At 43.1% G+C, this 15,925-nt stretch overlaps 1 protein-coding gene across 3 annotated transcripts in view; it reads right to left on the reverse strand.

The window, feature by feature from the left end:
- The window catches only part of LOC135541808 (serine/threonine-protein phosphatase 6 regulatory ankyrin repeat subunit C-like), a 42,142-nt gene extending 28,674 nt beyond the window's left edge, over window positions 1–13,468 (reverse strand). For all 3 annotated transcript variants that reach the window (XM_064968206.1, XM_064968208.1, XM_064968207.1), the window contains exons 1-8: window positions 13,283–13,468; window positions 12,157–12,240; window positions 10,054–10,132; window positions 9,714–9,784; window positions 9,304–9,504; window positions 9,000–9,087; window positions 6,320–6,462; window positions 5,921–6,133 (exon numbers count right to left, since the gene is read on the reverse strand). In XM_064968206.1, the coding sequence (XP_064824278.1) occupies window positions 5,921–6,133; window positions 6,320–6,462; window positions 9,000–9,087; window positions 9,304–9,504; window positions 9,714–9,784; window positions 10,054–10,132; window positions 12,157–12,240; window positions 13,283–13,309 (906 nt within the window). In that variant the 5' untranslated portion in view covers window positions 13,310–13,468. The remainder of the gene's footprint in view (window positions 1–5,920; window positions 6,134–6,319; window positions 6,463–8,999; window positions 9,088–9,303; window positions 9,505–9,713; window positions 9,785–10,053; window positions 10,133–12,156; window positions 12,241–13,282) is intronic.
- Window positions 13,469–15,925: the final 2,457 nt, after the last annotated feature.

The raw sequence follows: 15,925 nt of genomic DNA on the forward strand, positions 1-15,925 counted from the left end.
TCCGTGGATTGATGGCAGCATTCGCATGAAACTGAAAGCGCGAACCACTGCTTTTAAATCAGGGCAAGGTGACCGGAAAGATGACCGAATACAAACAGTGTAGCTATTCCCTCCGCAAGGCAATCAAACAAGCTAAGCGTCAGTATAGAGACAAAGTAGAATCGCAATTCAACGGCTCAGACACCAGAGGTACGTGGCAGGGTCTACAGTCAATCACGGATTACAAAAAGAAAACCAGCCCAGTCACGGACCAGGATGCCTTGCTCCCAGGCAGACTACATAACTTTTTTGCCCGCTTTGAGGACAATACAGTGCCACTGACACGGCCCGCAACCAAAACATGCGGACTCTCCTTCACTGCAGCCGAGGTGAGTAAAACATTTAAACGTGTTAACCCTCAAGGCTGCAGGCCCAGACGGCATCCCCAGCCGCGCCCTCAGAGCATGCGCAGACCAGCTGGCTGGTGTGTTTACGGACATATTCAATCAATCCTTATCCCAGTCTACTGTTCCCACATGCTTCAAGAGGGCCACCATTGTCCATGTTCCCAAGAAAGCTAAGGTAATTGAGCTAAACGACTACCGCCCCATAGCACTCACCTCCGTCATCATGAAGTGCATTGAGAGACTAGTGAAGGACCATATCACCTCCACCTTACCTGACACCCTAGACCCACTCCAATTTGCTTCCCGCCCAAATAGGTGCACAGACGATGCAATCTCAACCACACTGCCCAAACCCATCTGGACAAGAGGAATACCTATGTGAGAATGCTGTTCATCGACTACAGCTCAGCATTTAACACCATAGTACCCTCCAAACTCGTCATAAAGCTCGAGACCCTGGGTCTCGACCCCGCCCTGTGCAACTGGGTACTGGACTTCCTGACGGGCCGCCCCCAGGTGGTGAGGGTAGGTAACAACATCTCCACCCCGCTGATCCTCAACACTGGGGCCCCACAAGGGTGTGTTCTGAGCCCTCTCCTGTACTCCCTGTTCACCCACGACTGCATGGCCACGCACGCCTCCAACTCAATCATCAAGTTTGCGGACGACACAACAGTGGTAGGCTTAATTAACAACAACGACGAGATGGCCTACAGGGAGGAGGTGAGGGCCCTCGGAGTGGTGTCAGGAAAATAACCTCACACTCAACGTCAACAAAACTAAGGAGATGATTGTAGAGGGAACACCCCCCTATCCACATCGATGGAACAGTAGTGGAGAGGGTAGTAAGTTTTAAGTTCCTCTGCGTACACATCACAGACAAACTGAATTGGTCCACCCACACAGACAGCATCGTGAAGAAGGCGCAGCAGTGCCTCTTCAACCTCAGGAGGCTGAAGAAATTTGGCTTGTCACCAAAAGCACTCACAAACTTCTACAGATGCACAATCGAGAGCATCCTGGCGGGCTGTATCACCGCCTGGTACGGCAACTGCTCCGCCCACAACCGTAAGGCTCTCCAGAGGGTAGTGAGGTCTGCACAACGCATCACCGGGGGCAAACTACCTGCCCTCCAGGACACCTACACCATCCGATGTCACAGGAAGGCCATAAAGATCATCAAGGACAACAACCACCCGAGCCACTGCCTGTTCACCCCGCTATCATCCAGAAGGCAAGGTCAGTACAGGTGCATCAAAGCTAGGACCGAGAGACTGAAACACAGTTTCTATCTCAAGGCCATCAGACTGTTAAACAGCCACCACTAACATTGAGTGGCTGCTGCCAACACACTGACTCAACTCCAGCCACTTTAATAATGGAAACTGATGTAAAATATATCACTAGCCACTTTAAACAATGCTACTTAATATAGCAATATAATGTTTACATACCCTACATTATTCATCTCATATGTATACGTATATACTGTACTCTATATCATCTACTGCATCTTTATGTAATACATGTATCACTAGCCACTTTGAACTATGCCACTTTGTTTACATACTCATCTCATATGTATATACTGTACTCGATACCATCTACTGCATCTTGCCTATGCCGCTCTGTACCATCACTCATTCATATATCTTTATGTACATATTCTCTATCCCTTTACACTTGTGTTTATAAGGTAGTCGTTTTGTTAGCTAGATTACTCGTTGGTTATTACTGCATTGTCGGAACTCGAAGCACAAGCATTTCGCTACACTCGCATTAACATCTGCTAACCATGTGACGAATAACATTTTATTTGATTTAATACTAAATGAAAAGCGCCAATAATTATGAAACCTTGATTTTGGTTAAATTTATTTTGTATTAAATAATTGAATGATTTTGGTTGTTTCCATTGAAACATTAATAAAGTACAGTATTTCTCACGTAGGTATTTTGAGTTTCTCTATAATTATATTGTTCTTGTTTTTTTAAGTATTGTTTGTGCATTGCCAGTCAGGGGTGCCAGTAATTTTGGAGGCCACTGTACATACACACACACACACACACACACACACAGTGCATTTAGAAAGTATTCAGACCCTTGACTAACATTTTGTTTCGTTACAGCCTTATTCGGAAATTCATTAAAACGACAAAGCAGAAACAGGTTTAGACATTTTTGCAAATGTAAAAAAAACACAACAGGAAATACTACATTTACATAAGTAATCAGACTTTTTACTCAGTACTTTGTTTAAGCACCTTTGGCTGCGATTACAGCTGAGTCTTCTTGGGTATGACGCTACAAGCTTGGCACACCTGTATATGGGGAGTTTCTCTCATTTATCTCTGCAGATCCCCTCAAGCTCTGTCAGGTTGGATAAGGAGCGTTGCTGCACAGCTATTTTCAGGTCTCTCCAGAGATGTTACATCGGGTTCAAGTCCGGGCCACTCAAGGACATTCAGAGACTTGCCCCAAAGCCACTCCTGCATTGTCTTAGCTGTGTGCTTAGGGTCGTTGTCCTGTTGGAAGATGAACCTTAGCCCCAGTCGGAGGTCCTGAGTGCCCTGGAGCAGGTTTTCATCAAGGATCTTTCTGTATTGCACACTGTTCATCTTTTCCTCATTCCTGACGAGTCTCCCAGTCCCTGCCACTGAAAAACAACCTCACAGCATGATGCTGCCAACACCATGCTTCACCATAGGGATGGTGCCAGGTTTCCTCCTGGTGACACTTGACATTCAGGCCACAGACTTCAATCTTGGTTTCATCAAACTAGAGAATTTTGTTTCTTATCGTCTGAGTCTTTAGGTGCCTTTTGGATAACTCCAAGATGGTTGTCCTTCTGGAAGGTTCTCTAATCTCCACAGAGGAACTCCGGAGCTCTGTCAGAATGACCATTGGGTTCTTGGTCACCTCCCTGACAAGGTGTCTTCTCCCTGATTGCTCAGTTTGGCCGGGAAGCCAACTCTTGGAAGAGTCTTGGTGGTTTCAAACTTCTTCCATTTGAGAATGATGGAGGCCACTGTGTTCATGGGGATCTTCAATGCTGCAGAAATGTTTTGGTACCTTTCCCCAGATCTGTGCGTCGACACAATCCTGTCTCGGAGCTCTACGGACAATTCCTTTGACCTCATGGCTTGGTTTTTGCTCTGACATAAACTGTCAACAGTGGGACCTTACAAAGACAGGTGTGTGCCATTCCAAATCATGTCCAATCAATTGAATTTACCACAGGTCAAATCCAATCAAGCTGTCGAAACATCAAGGATGATCAATGGAAACAGGATGCACCTGAGCTCAATTTCAAGTCTCATAATAAAGGGTCTGAATACTTAAAAATACAGTTAATTTGTAATATTTTTGCTCAAATTAACAAAACCCTTTTTTCGCAATGTCTTTATTATAGTATTGTGTAGATTGGTAAGAATTAAAAAAAATACATTTTAGAACAAGGCTGTAACATAACAAAATGTGGAAAAGGGGAATGGGTCTGAATACTTTCCCGAATGCACTGTATATACAGTACCAGTCAAAAGTATGGACACACACCTACTCATTCAAGGGTTTTTCTTTATTTTTTACTATTGTCTACATTGTAGAATAACAGTAAAGACATCAAAACTTTGAAATAACACGAAATTAAGAGGTAACCAAAAACGTGCTACATATCTAAATATATGTTATATTTGAAATTATTCAAAGTAGCCTCCCTTTGCCTTGATGACAGCTTTGCACACCGTGGCATTCTCTCAGCCAGCTTCATGAGGTAGTCACCTGGAATGCATTTCAATTAACAGGTGTGCCTTGTTAAAGTTCCATTTGTGGAATTTCTTAATGCGCTTGTGCCAATCAATTGTGTTGTGCCAAGATAGGGAGGGGTGGTATACAGAAGACAGCCCTATTTAGTAAAATACCAAGTCCATATCATGGCAACTCTAATAAGCAAAGAGAAATGACAGTCCATCATTACTTTAAGACATGAAGGTCAGTAAATCTGGAAAATTTCAAGAACTTTGAAAGTTTCTTCAAAAGCAGTCGCAAAAACCATCAAGCGTTATGATGAAACTGGCTCTCATGAGTACTGACACAGGAAAGGAAGCCTCTGCTGCAGGGGTTAAGTTCATTAGAGTTAACATCACTTCAGATTGCAGCTCAAATAAATGCTTCACAGTTCAAGTAACAGACACATTTCTACATCAACTGCGTTTGTGGTCAAATTGATGCAAAGAAATCGCTACCAAAGAACTCCAATAAGAAGAGACTTGCTTGGGCCAAGAAACACGAGCAATGGCCATTAGACTGGTGGAACTCTGTCCGTTGGTCTGATGAGTTCGAATTTGAGATTTTTAGTTTCAACTGCTGTCTTTGTGAGACGCAGAGTTGGTGAACGGATGATCTCGGCATGTGTGGTTCCCAACGTGAAGCATGGAGGAGATGTGATGGTGCATTGCTGGTGACACTGCCAGTGATTTATTTAGATTTCAAGGCACACTTAACCAGCATGGCTACCACAGCATTCTGCAGCTATAAGTCATCCCACCTGGTTTACGCTTAGTGGAACTATTATTTGGTTTTCAACAGGGCAATGACTCAACACACCTACAGGCAAAGATTTCACCAAAGAGAGTCATACAACAGATTCTCAATTGGATTGAGGTCTGGGCTTCGACGAGGCCATTCCAAGACATTTAAATGTTTCCCCTTAAACCACTCGAGTGTTGCTTTAGCAGTATGCTTAGGGTCATTGTCCTGCTGGAAGGTGAACCTCCGTCACAGTCTAAAATTTCAGATAGACTGAAACAGGTTTCCCTCAAGAATTTCCCTGTATTTAGCGCCATCCATCATTCCTTCAATTCTGACCAGTTTCCCAGTCCCTGCAGATGAAAAACATCCTCACAGCATGATGCTGCCACCACCATGTTTCACTGTGGGGATGCTGTTCCTGGGTTGATGAGAGGTGTTGTGTTTGCGCCAGACATAGCGTTTTCCTTGATGGCCAAAAAGCTACATTTTAGTCTCATCTAACTAGAGTACCTTCTTCCATATGTTTAGGGAGTCTCCAAAAGGCCTTTTTGCAAACACCAAATGTGTTTGCTTATTTTTTCTTTAAGCAATGGCTTTTTTCTGGCCACTCTTCCGTAAAGCCCAGCTCTATGGCATGTACAGCTTAAAGTGGTCCTATGAACAGATATGTAATTGGTTGCACCAGATCTTATTTAGAGGCTTCATAGCAAAGGGGGTGAATGCAAGCACCACTTTTCCATTTAAAATTTTAGGATTTTTTTAAAACAACTTATTTTTTCCATTTCACTTCACCAATTTGGACTATTTTGTATATGTCCATTACATGAAAACCAAATAAAAATATATTTAAATGACAGGTTGTAATGCAACAAAATAGAAAAAAAGCCAAGGGGGGTGAATACTTTTGCAAGGCACTGTGTGTACACATTTGTGCACTATATAAGGAATAGGGTGCCATTTGTGGTGCAACCAATCCCTTTTTTCCCAGCCTACTCGAACTGACCTGCATGTTGACATCAGCACCGTTGTTAACTAGCAGCTCGAGGCAAAGCGCCCCGTTGGTGGAGACAGCGGCCAGGTGCAGCGGCGTGCAGCCTCGCATGTTTGGCTGGTTGACGTTGGCTCCTCGGTTCACCAGCTCGTTGGCAACCGCCTCCTGGCCTGTGTAGCACGCCATGTGGAGCGCTGTGTTCCCAAAAGTGTTGGGCTCGTCAATCTGACGCAGAGATAAAGAGAAGGTAGAAATTACACAACAACTAGAGATGATGGTGGGGTTTGGGGATGTTATATGGTCTGGAGATAAAAAACAACAAGCACATTTCAACAATAGTAGGAAACCACCTGACACATGGAGCGACCATATGATGGTGACCTGATGGAGCCTCACTCCCTGACTCCTCACCTCTGACCCCAGCCGCAGCAGGTACTTGACCACCTCGATCTGGCCGCTGGCAGCTGCGGCATGGAGCGGGGTATAACCTCGCTTGTCCCTGCACATGGCGTCCGCACTCCGCGAAACCAGTAGCTTCACGATCTCCAGATGCCCTGAGGGAAGAGAAGACAACCATACAATCATGGAACATATACAGACACACACGGATAGGTTAATGAAATCCAAGTCAATCTTCTGCTTGTGCGTGAGGATATGTGATTCGGCAAAGATTCTCTTATCTTTGTACAGTGTATTTGGAAAGTATTCAGACCCCTCGACTTTTTCCACATTTGGTTACGTTACAGCCTTATTCTAAAATTGATTAAATAACAAAAAAATCCCCTCAATCTACCCACAATACCCCATTATGACAAACCGAAAACAGGTTTTCGTACATTTTTGCAAATGTATTCAAAATAAACAGAAATACCTTATTTACATAAGTATTCAGACACTTTGCTATGAGACTTGAAATTGAGCTCAGGTGCATCCCGTTTCCATTGATCATCCTTGAGAAGTTTCTACAACTTGATTGGAGTCCACCTGTGGTAAATTCAATTGATTGGACATGATTTGGAAAGGCACACACATGTTGATATAAGGTCCCACAGTTGACAGTGCATGTTAGAGCCATGAGGTCAAAGAAATTGTCCGTAGAGCTCCGAGACAAGATTGTGTCGAGGCACAGATCAGGGGAAGGGTACCAAAAAATGTCTGAAGCATTGAAGGTCCCCAAGAACACAGGGGCCTCCATAATTCTTAAAAAGGAAGAATTGTGGAACCACCAAGACTATTCCTAGAGCGAGCAGCCAAAAGGCACCTAAAGGACACAGACCATGAGAACCAAGATTCTCTGGTCTGATGATTCAACTCTTTGGCCTGAATGCCAAGACTAACATCAGGAAGAAGCCTGGCACCATCCCTATGGTGAAGGATGGAGATGGCAGCATCATGCTGTGGGGATGTTTTTCAGCGGCAGGGACTGGGAGACTAGTCAGGATCAAGGGAAAAATTAACGGAGCAAAGTACAGAGAGATCCTTGAAGAAAACCTGCTCCAGGGTGCTCAGGACCTCAGACTGGGGCGAATGTTCTCCTTCCAACAGGACAACAACCGTAAGCACACAGCCAAGACAGACCAAGAGTGGCTTCGGGACAAGTCTCTGAATGTCCTTGAGTGGCCCAGCCAGAGCCTGGACTTGAATCCGATCTAACATCTCTGGAGAGACCTGAAAATAGCTGTGCAGCGACGCTCCCCATCCAACCTGACAGAGCTTGAGAGGATCTGCAGAGAGGAATGGGAGAAACTCCCCAAATACAGGTGTGCAAAGCTAGTATCGTCATACCCAAGACTCGAGACTGTAATCGCTACCAAATGTGCTTCAACCAAGTACGGAGTAAAAGGTCTGAATACTTATTTCATTCATTTATATAAAAACAAAATAGCAAACATTTCTAAAAACATGTCTTCTCTTTATCATTATGGGTTATTGTGTGTAGATTTATGGGGAAATGTGTTTTATTTAAATAATTTTAGAATAAGGCTGTAACATAACAAAATGTGGAAAAAGTCAAAGGATCCGAATACTTTCCCAAATGCACTGTATATGAAGATGCCTTGATGGGAAGTCTAGAATGCAAGTTGATTTGTAGATCAGGGTGTCTGCTCAGTGCACAGTGCCTTTGCTCAGACCAATGAGAGAAGTGTCAGTAACCTTGTTTCATGCGGCTGAATTACCTGACGCATGAAAAAAGTGAAGACCGGACTTATGGAAACATGAAATGCCGGTACAATTTTTTGTATCTGTGAAATTAATTATGTTAGTAATTGTGGTGGAAATGCCTTTATGCACAAATACTAATATAATAACCATCATAATGAAGTAAACTTGGGAGTCACGCAATATGTTCTGTGGTCCTCCCACTACGACTCGGGAAAGCAGGCAGTTTATTAGGCTACAGATTAAATAAGTTATGATGAACTTCACAGGAGGTGAAAGTGCAAGGTGATGAGCTTGATGCTCCTTTCCAAAAAATATTGAGGGTCTTATTCTGGTGACATGATGATCGATGCTTGGCTGTCATTTGACAAATAAAAATAATATTGCTCTTATCCATAAGAATATGCGAACTGTTGGGTAGAGTGCATGTGCCAAGACCAGAGTGGGTACATTTGCTACAGTTCTTGAGAAAATGCGATGGAAATCCATTTAACTTGTATTTTTCCATTTGGTGCATGGGAATTTAACAGCAAAAGTTATTTTTATATGCACAATTGAATTTTTTATTTATTTTACCTTTATTTTACTAGGCAAGTCAGTTAAGAACAAATTCTTATTTTCAATGACGGCCTAGGAACAGTGCCTGTACAGGGGCAGAACGACAGATTTTGTACCTTGTCAGCTCGGGGATTTGAACTTGCAACCTTTCGGTTACTAGTCCAATGCTCTAACCACTAGGCTACACTGCCGCACAATGTCATCACGTACAGCCTTTAATCTGCAAAAAGTCTGTTTGATGGAAACATCTCTGGAGGGAAAATGCCCATATTTTTCTATGCAGATTTCAGAATATTCGCATTCAAATCTGTCGCAAATTGGATGGAAACCAAGCTACTTTCAGGAAATGTGTTCGTTCTAAGGTCCCACCCACCGAGGTATGCGGCCCAGTGGATTGGCTGCCTCTCCTTCTTATCGCTGGCACTCAAGTTTGCCCCTTTGTTAAGGAGCAAATTCACCATCTGGAAACAGACAGGAGGTAGTGAGTTAAAACCAGCACACTCAAGACACCTTTCTGAGTAGAGGATGAACAGTTAATCACCTAGGCTACGTCTGAATTGGCACCAATCCCCTATATAGTGGACCCTATGCGGGCCCTGGTCAAAAGTAGTGCACTATATAGGGGATTGGGTGCCATTTCATTGTTAATCATAACCCTCCACCCTATGACCCCTAACCTCTACGTGGCCACTGTGTGCTGCATGGTGCAGAGCTGTCCTGCCAGAGCGGTCTGCTACGTTCAGGCTGCTCAGCTTGGGGATTAGGGCCTCAGCGCAGCGTGTGGCCCGGTTCGCCGCCGCCACGTGCAACGGCGTCTGCCAAAACTTATCTCGCAGATTGACCTCCGCATCCTGCTTCAGAAGCAGCCCCACAGCCTTCTGGGAAAGACAGAAGGAGAATAAATAAAAAAGGATGAGGAGTGTGTATCGCTGACGTTCATATAGATACTCATTCAAGAAAGGAGGTGATGGGTTATAAGTATGCAAATTAATTTCAAATGCTGAGCAATGCTATTAAGACTGATGAGGAATTCAAGTGAAATGACTGTAGAAGGATTTACATATAGTACTTGGCATCATGGTCTTACTTCATTCCGTGAGGCAGCTGCCCGATGCAGGGGTGTCAGCCAGCCTTGATCCTTAGCATTAACACTAGCACCTGAGAGAGAGCGAGAGAAAACTCAGTCAACCATTCTGTAGCTTTCAGCTCAACTGCACATTCAGCTAATCACAATGCTCCTCAGATCTCAGATGGTTAGTGACATTTGCATCGGCTTATCAACCTCTGACTATAGGGAAGGGTTTCAATGCTGATTGATATTCTAACAGATAATGAGATTAACCTTTATTCCATAATATGATAGGGATAATTGAGTGAATAATGCAAATCACTCTGAAAAGTGTCTGTCTCATGCTGGAGAACGTTACCTGAATTAATGAGGAGGTCCATAATGTGAACGTCGCCCAAACACGCAGCAGCATGTAAGGGGGTACGGCGTTCTTGGTCCTGAGGAGAGAGAGCGCAGACAGAGAAAGAGTCAGCAAGAACCCAGATTAAAGCCCACAGTTGGTTTTGATCACATCATTGTATTAAAAACAAACAGCAAGTTGAACGATACACCTTAAAGGCCGAGAATATAAAACGCAATGCCGCTGCTAATAGGTTTGAACTTGAAACCAACTACATAAAATAGCTTTTAATTACAGGATATTGAAAATACAGAAAGAAATAGCCATCCTGCAAAAAACTCAAGTAAAAAGGTATGTCATACATGTTGGCCTGTAGCCCGTCTCATCAGAATATTCCGTATTAACTTTTTTTCACAGAAAATGATTAGTTGTGATTAGGTATGCTGTATATGCAAATGTGGCAGGGAGCAAGATCAGATTTGATTTTTTTCATTCTGTAAACCGAAAAGGCTTGATATCCACCTCAGTGAGTAAAATTGCTCAGGCATCTATAGCCTGTTAATGGACCCTGTCCTCCATACTGGAATGTGTGTGTGCAGTGTAAACCCACCAGTGAATGACTCATGACAGTGAAAGGAAGGAAGGGAGGCGTGTGGGGAATGAGGGCTCAGGCCCGGTCTCAACCTCGCAGCCCTAGTAAGGAAATGACTGTCTTATTCTCCATACGCATCATTCATTCACTGACTGACTGACTGACTGAGGAGGAAGCCGTTTGAGGATTTTGGGCCTCCGGGACAAGAGGCTGTTTAAGGACAAGTATCCCTGTGGGTTTTGGGCGTACAAGTCAAAAATGTTATCTTGCACAGCAAGAATTAATGTTTGGATGCATGTAGGAATCAAAACAATGTTAACCATGTGAAAGTGAAGCAACTGCATATTACTTTTGCTGTGGTAGAACAGAATGTCTTCTTTGACTTGAAGCAGTGATTAAATAGCCCCAGGCCTTGTGGCTTCAACTAAGTATTGACAGTGATATAATATTTGACCTCTGCCAAAAATTGACTCCATTGTAAATGCAAAATATTTTAATATACAATAGAAACTGATTTAGGTTGTTGTGACATTTAACAAATTGCAGCTACTGATTTTACATATTGGCACCAAGCCATATTTGAACCAATGCTGATTGAAAGCATGCACTCAGCAATTTGCGACCCCTTCCTCTCCACTGTAGAAGTTCCTTTCCACTTTCTACACACCCCTCTTCACATTAGGTGGCCTCACCTTGCCCTGTTTCAGCACCTGTGAAAAATGTTAAGACTGGCTGTGGGTAGCCTAGTGGTTAGAGCGTTGGACTAGTAACCGGAAGGTTGCGAGTTCAAACTCCCGAGCTGACAAGGTACAAATCTGTCGTTCTGCCCCTGAACAGGCAGTTAACCCACTGTTCCCAGGCCGTCATTGAAAATAAGAATTTGTTCTTAACTGACTTGCCTGGTTAAATAAAGGTAAAATTAACAAAAATTAAAATTAAATAAGTGTACCTAGAGAATGGTGTCAGGGCTCTAACCTGACAGCCAGCTGGTCTGATTACCAGAGGGATGGACTGAACGAGTGAGGAATCTAGACTAATCGGCCACACACTTGGATGGAAGAAGATACTTTCAATCTCTCAATGCTAAGCTTTTCCTCCCATCGATCCCTTAACCGTAAGCTAATCTTTTCCTTGTCTTCAAATACATGGGGCATATGCACTTGTGTGCAACGCAACCACACACACAAAATACAGCTTACACTCAAGATGGTTCTTGAAGAGAACATGCACAGATACTGTTGAAATCTGCGACCAAGAATCTGAAGTGTGAAATACTGTGGGTATAACATTACTGCTCCACATATAATTATTTATTTACCCTGTGGAGTTGACTATATCTGATTCACAGTTGACAGGAAGGTCAAATCAAATCAACGTTTTAGGTCACATGCACAGAAGGTCAAAGCCTGGTAATCCCTTGCTGTTTAACTGGCTGGCACATTAAGAAAGTGTCTAGTATGGGTACCATAGGAGGTGTGGAGTAAATTGATTCACACAGGGTCATGTTAATGTGTAGAGAGTCATCTTACCAGTGCATTGACTTCTTCATTCTTGTGCAACAAAAACTTCACTTCCTCTGCATTTCGGCTAAATATAGCCTGGACCAGCAAAGTCTGGAAGAGAATAAAGACACATTAAATACTTTCAGATTGATATAGAATGGACCTGCGTTATCTGGTCCAATTTCTTGCAAACTTCTTTGCATTGTGCTGCTACATCATGCAAGTTGATATAAGAGGTCATTGTCATAGACAGGTGTGGGATCTGGGCATTACGCTATAAAATGTGTGACGCTTCCCTGATAACACGGGGTCGATGAATGACATTAGCAAGTTATCCACTTGAATGGGAATTGACAGACAGACAGACACTACTTGTCATATGTGGCAACGTTAGCTGCGTGCCCCCAACACAACATACTTCGCTTGGAATTGGAAAACGCCTCACGCACGCAGTAATTCAATCGTAACAGCTGATTGCATTTCTGTACCACATGCAACTATAAAAAGTTAGCGGAATACACAATTATGTCCAGTTAGCTCGAGACTTTACCAACACAGTAGTGACAGCCCAGTCCATAGCTAACTAATGCCGACTGCAGCGACGACGTATCGACTTAGACAGCTAGTTTCCTAGCTGTCAGCTAGTTGGCTAAGAATGTGACCGTCATTACTCCTATTTGTTGGTTATTGACGTCGAAACAAGTTGTTGTCATACTGAACATCATAAAATCCCAAATGCTTAGCCAGGTAGATATCTGGCTACTATTCTGAATGTCATCGTCCATACCGATACCAGCTAACTACGTTAGCTATGGGATGATAGCCTGGTTAGGAAAGCTGGTGTACATTATATTGCCACATTTAGTAGTTAGGCATTAGCAAGCGAACAAATCAGCGGATATACTTTTAGCAAACAATACAGTCCCACGTTATACTTCATTTTATTGGAGCATGTAAAATGTGATTACACTGTATCGTTAAAATGGCCATAAACGAGCTTAGGCCAAGCACCATACGTAGTTAGCGAGACCTAGCAAGCTAACGTTAGCTAGCTATCTATCAAACCCGCCCTCATAAGGAAACAGTGATAAAGAAAACAACGGTTTCCAAAAGGAATACCGACCGTAAACTAGCTTTAATTCGCGTTACCTACCTGGTCTATTATGTTAAGTATTCCCATCTCCTAGTCAGTCAGGCCGGAGATCCTTCATTAGGATCGGGTGGAGATGTAGCTAATTGCGATATTTTTGTTTTATTGTGGTAATTGTTCGGGGAGGGTTTGTTCTGCGTCCGTGTGTGCTAGCCGTTGTTTATTGCACTGATAGACAGAAGTGGTGCGTACTTGAACGGCGGCCGTCGGTAAAAGCTAGTATGTGCAGTAACTACAAGCAGCGACATACAGTGGTCACTTTGAATATTTCACCACAATCTATCCATAAAATGTGTAAATGTAATAGTTTTAGTAACGTCGTAACTATATCAGAAACAAAACATCTGTCTGCAATGGATATTATACCCTCTAACGTTATCTGCCTTATTCAAGAAAACTAGCTGGACTATTTTTTTTGTGTTAGGTAGATATTTCAACTTCTTTTTTGGGGGGGTTGAGATAATTCATCTTCTGTAGCAAGATTTACAAAGTGATGAACATATGGCTGAGGGACAGCTATTGGGGAACGGTGGAGGGATCTTGGAGGGTTCGGGTTCACGTTTTTTGGCCTGGTGGGAGATCTGTCAACGTGCCATTGAGCAGGGCATTGACACAGGATGCTTCTGTGTGTCGCTCTGAAGGGGAGTATGTTGGATGACTGGTATGATGTAGCTGTTGAGCGGCTTCACTGCAAGTATACTGTATGTTTCGGATATTCAAAAATAAATATATATATATATATATACACACACACACAGTGAGGGTGTATATATAGGGGGTGAATGCGGGGGTGAATGCGTTCATTGACAACAAAAAAACGAATGAATAAGTCAGATGGTTTGCTTCTTACACAATTTAAGTGGGAGTGGCCGGACCTAGGACATGTTTCAGTAGAATTTTCTCCAACTCGACAGAAGTGAAGAAGGCAGTTTATTGCCTGTGACTGTCAGTGGATCTGACCGGGCAAAATAATAAGAAGGTAAGAAGTTGGCAGACGAAACTGTTTAATACGTAACCAGCTAAAGAGTTATGGCATTTCATTCGATTTTGGCAAGGAGTCGAGCAATGTTAGTTTGCAAGCTGATTATCCTGTTACTAAAATGACATTAATTTTAATTCTGATGGAATTAGGCAGTTAAGTAGCACATGCTTTTCAGAACGTGTGTGTGTGTGTGTGTTGTGAGCAACATTAGCTGAGCAACAATAGTGGAATCGGCGATTCGCCTTGATTTTGGCTCAATAGGCCTGGTATATTCCCATGTTCAGGGAGCTTTACATGTTTATGGGGTTATTTAGCCTAAAAACATGTATGCCTACCTATAAGCTTAGCCTAGCAAGAGTGGCCAAAAGGGTGTTTAGCATCCCCAGCTCTGCAAGTGTGGAGAGCATATTCGCCGCTGGCCTGCTCTTCTGACACCAACGCATGAGCTTGAAGCCACAGACTGTCCAAAGTCCTGTTTCTAAAATGTATTAAAAGGCACTAAAGTCATTTTTCGTTTAGTTTGTATTTAATTCTAAGTAAGTCACAGCCTATAATGGAATGGCCCATGCCATAACCCCACCGCCACCATGGGGCACTCAGTTCTCAACGTTGACATCAGCAAACCGCCCCATACTCGCTATCTGCCCCAGTTGAAGCCAGGATTCATCCGTGAAAAGCACACTTCTCCAGCGCGACGCCGAACTGCAATCAGGTCAAGACCCTGGTGAGGATAACGAGTTGAGCTTCCCTCATATGGTTTCTGACAGTTTGTGAATAAATTCTTAGGTTTTACAAAACCCCCAGTTTCATCAGCTGTCCAGGTGGCTGGTCTCAGTCTATCCTGCAGGTGAAGAAGCCTGATGTGGAGGTCCTAGGCTGGTGTTACACGGTCTGCGGTTGTGAGGCCAGTTGGACATACTACCAGATTCTCGAAAATTATGTTGGTGGTGGTTTATGGTAGAGAAATTAATATGAAATTATCTTGCAAACAGCTCTGGTGGACATTTCTGCAGTCAGCATGCCAATTGCACACTCCATTGAAAATTGAGACATCTGTGGCATTGTGTTGTCACAAAACTGCACGTTTTAGTGGCCTTTTATTGTCCCCAGCACAAGGTGCACATGTGTAATGATCATGCTGTTGAATCAGTTTCTTGATATGACACGTCTGTCAGGTGGATGGATTGTCTTGGCAATGGAGAAATGCTCACTAACAGTGATGTAAACTAATTTGTGCACAAAATTGGAGAGAAATAAGCTTTTTGTGCATATGATAATTTTCTGGGATCTTTTATTTCAACTCATGAAATGTGGGACCAACACTTTACATGTTGCATTTATATTTTTGTTCAGTATATTTGGCATTGGACAAATGGGCAGGTATGTAGGCATGTTCCTCAATCAGTTGTCAAAATGTGGGTTGAGACGAGCATGCATTGGTAGGCAAGCTGGAGAAGGGTGAGCAGGCCTGTGTATCAGTGTAATTTTGATGGCCAACTACAAGCTGAAAGTTTGAGTGTTATTTACTATTCCCTCATTAGATTTGAGATCATCTCACTCTGGCTAACAGTTGTTGATGTGCATAGGCAACTGAGTGAGAGAGAGTATACCTTTTAATGGTTGTTTGATCAATTGGACTGTGAAGTTCCCAAATATAAGAGGAC

This window comes from Oncorhynchus masou, chromosome 6 (assembly GCF_036934945.1).
Source record: "Oncorhynchus masou masou isolate Uvic2021 chromosome 6, UVic_Omas_1.1, whole genome shotgun sequence".
Classification (NCBI taxonomy): domain Eukaryota; kingdom Metazoa; phylum Chordata; class Actinopteri; order Salmoniformes; family Salmonidae; genus Oncorhynchus; species Oncorhynchus masou.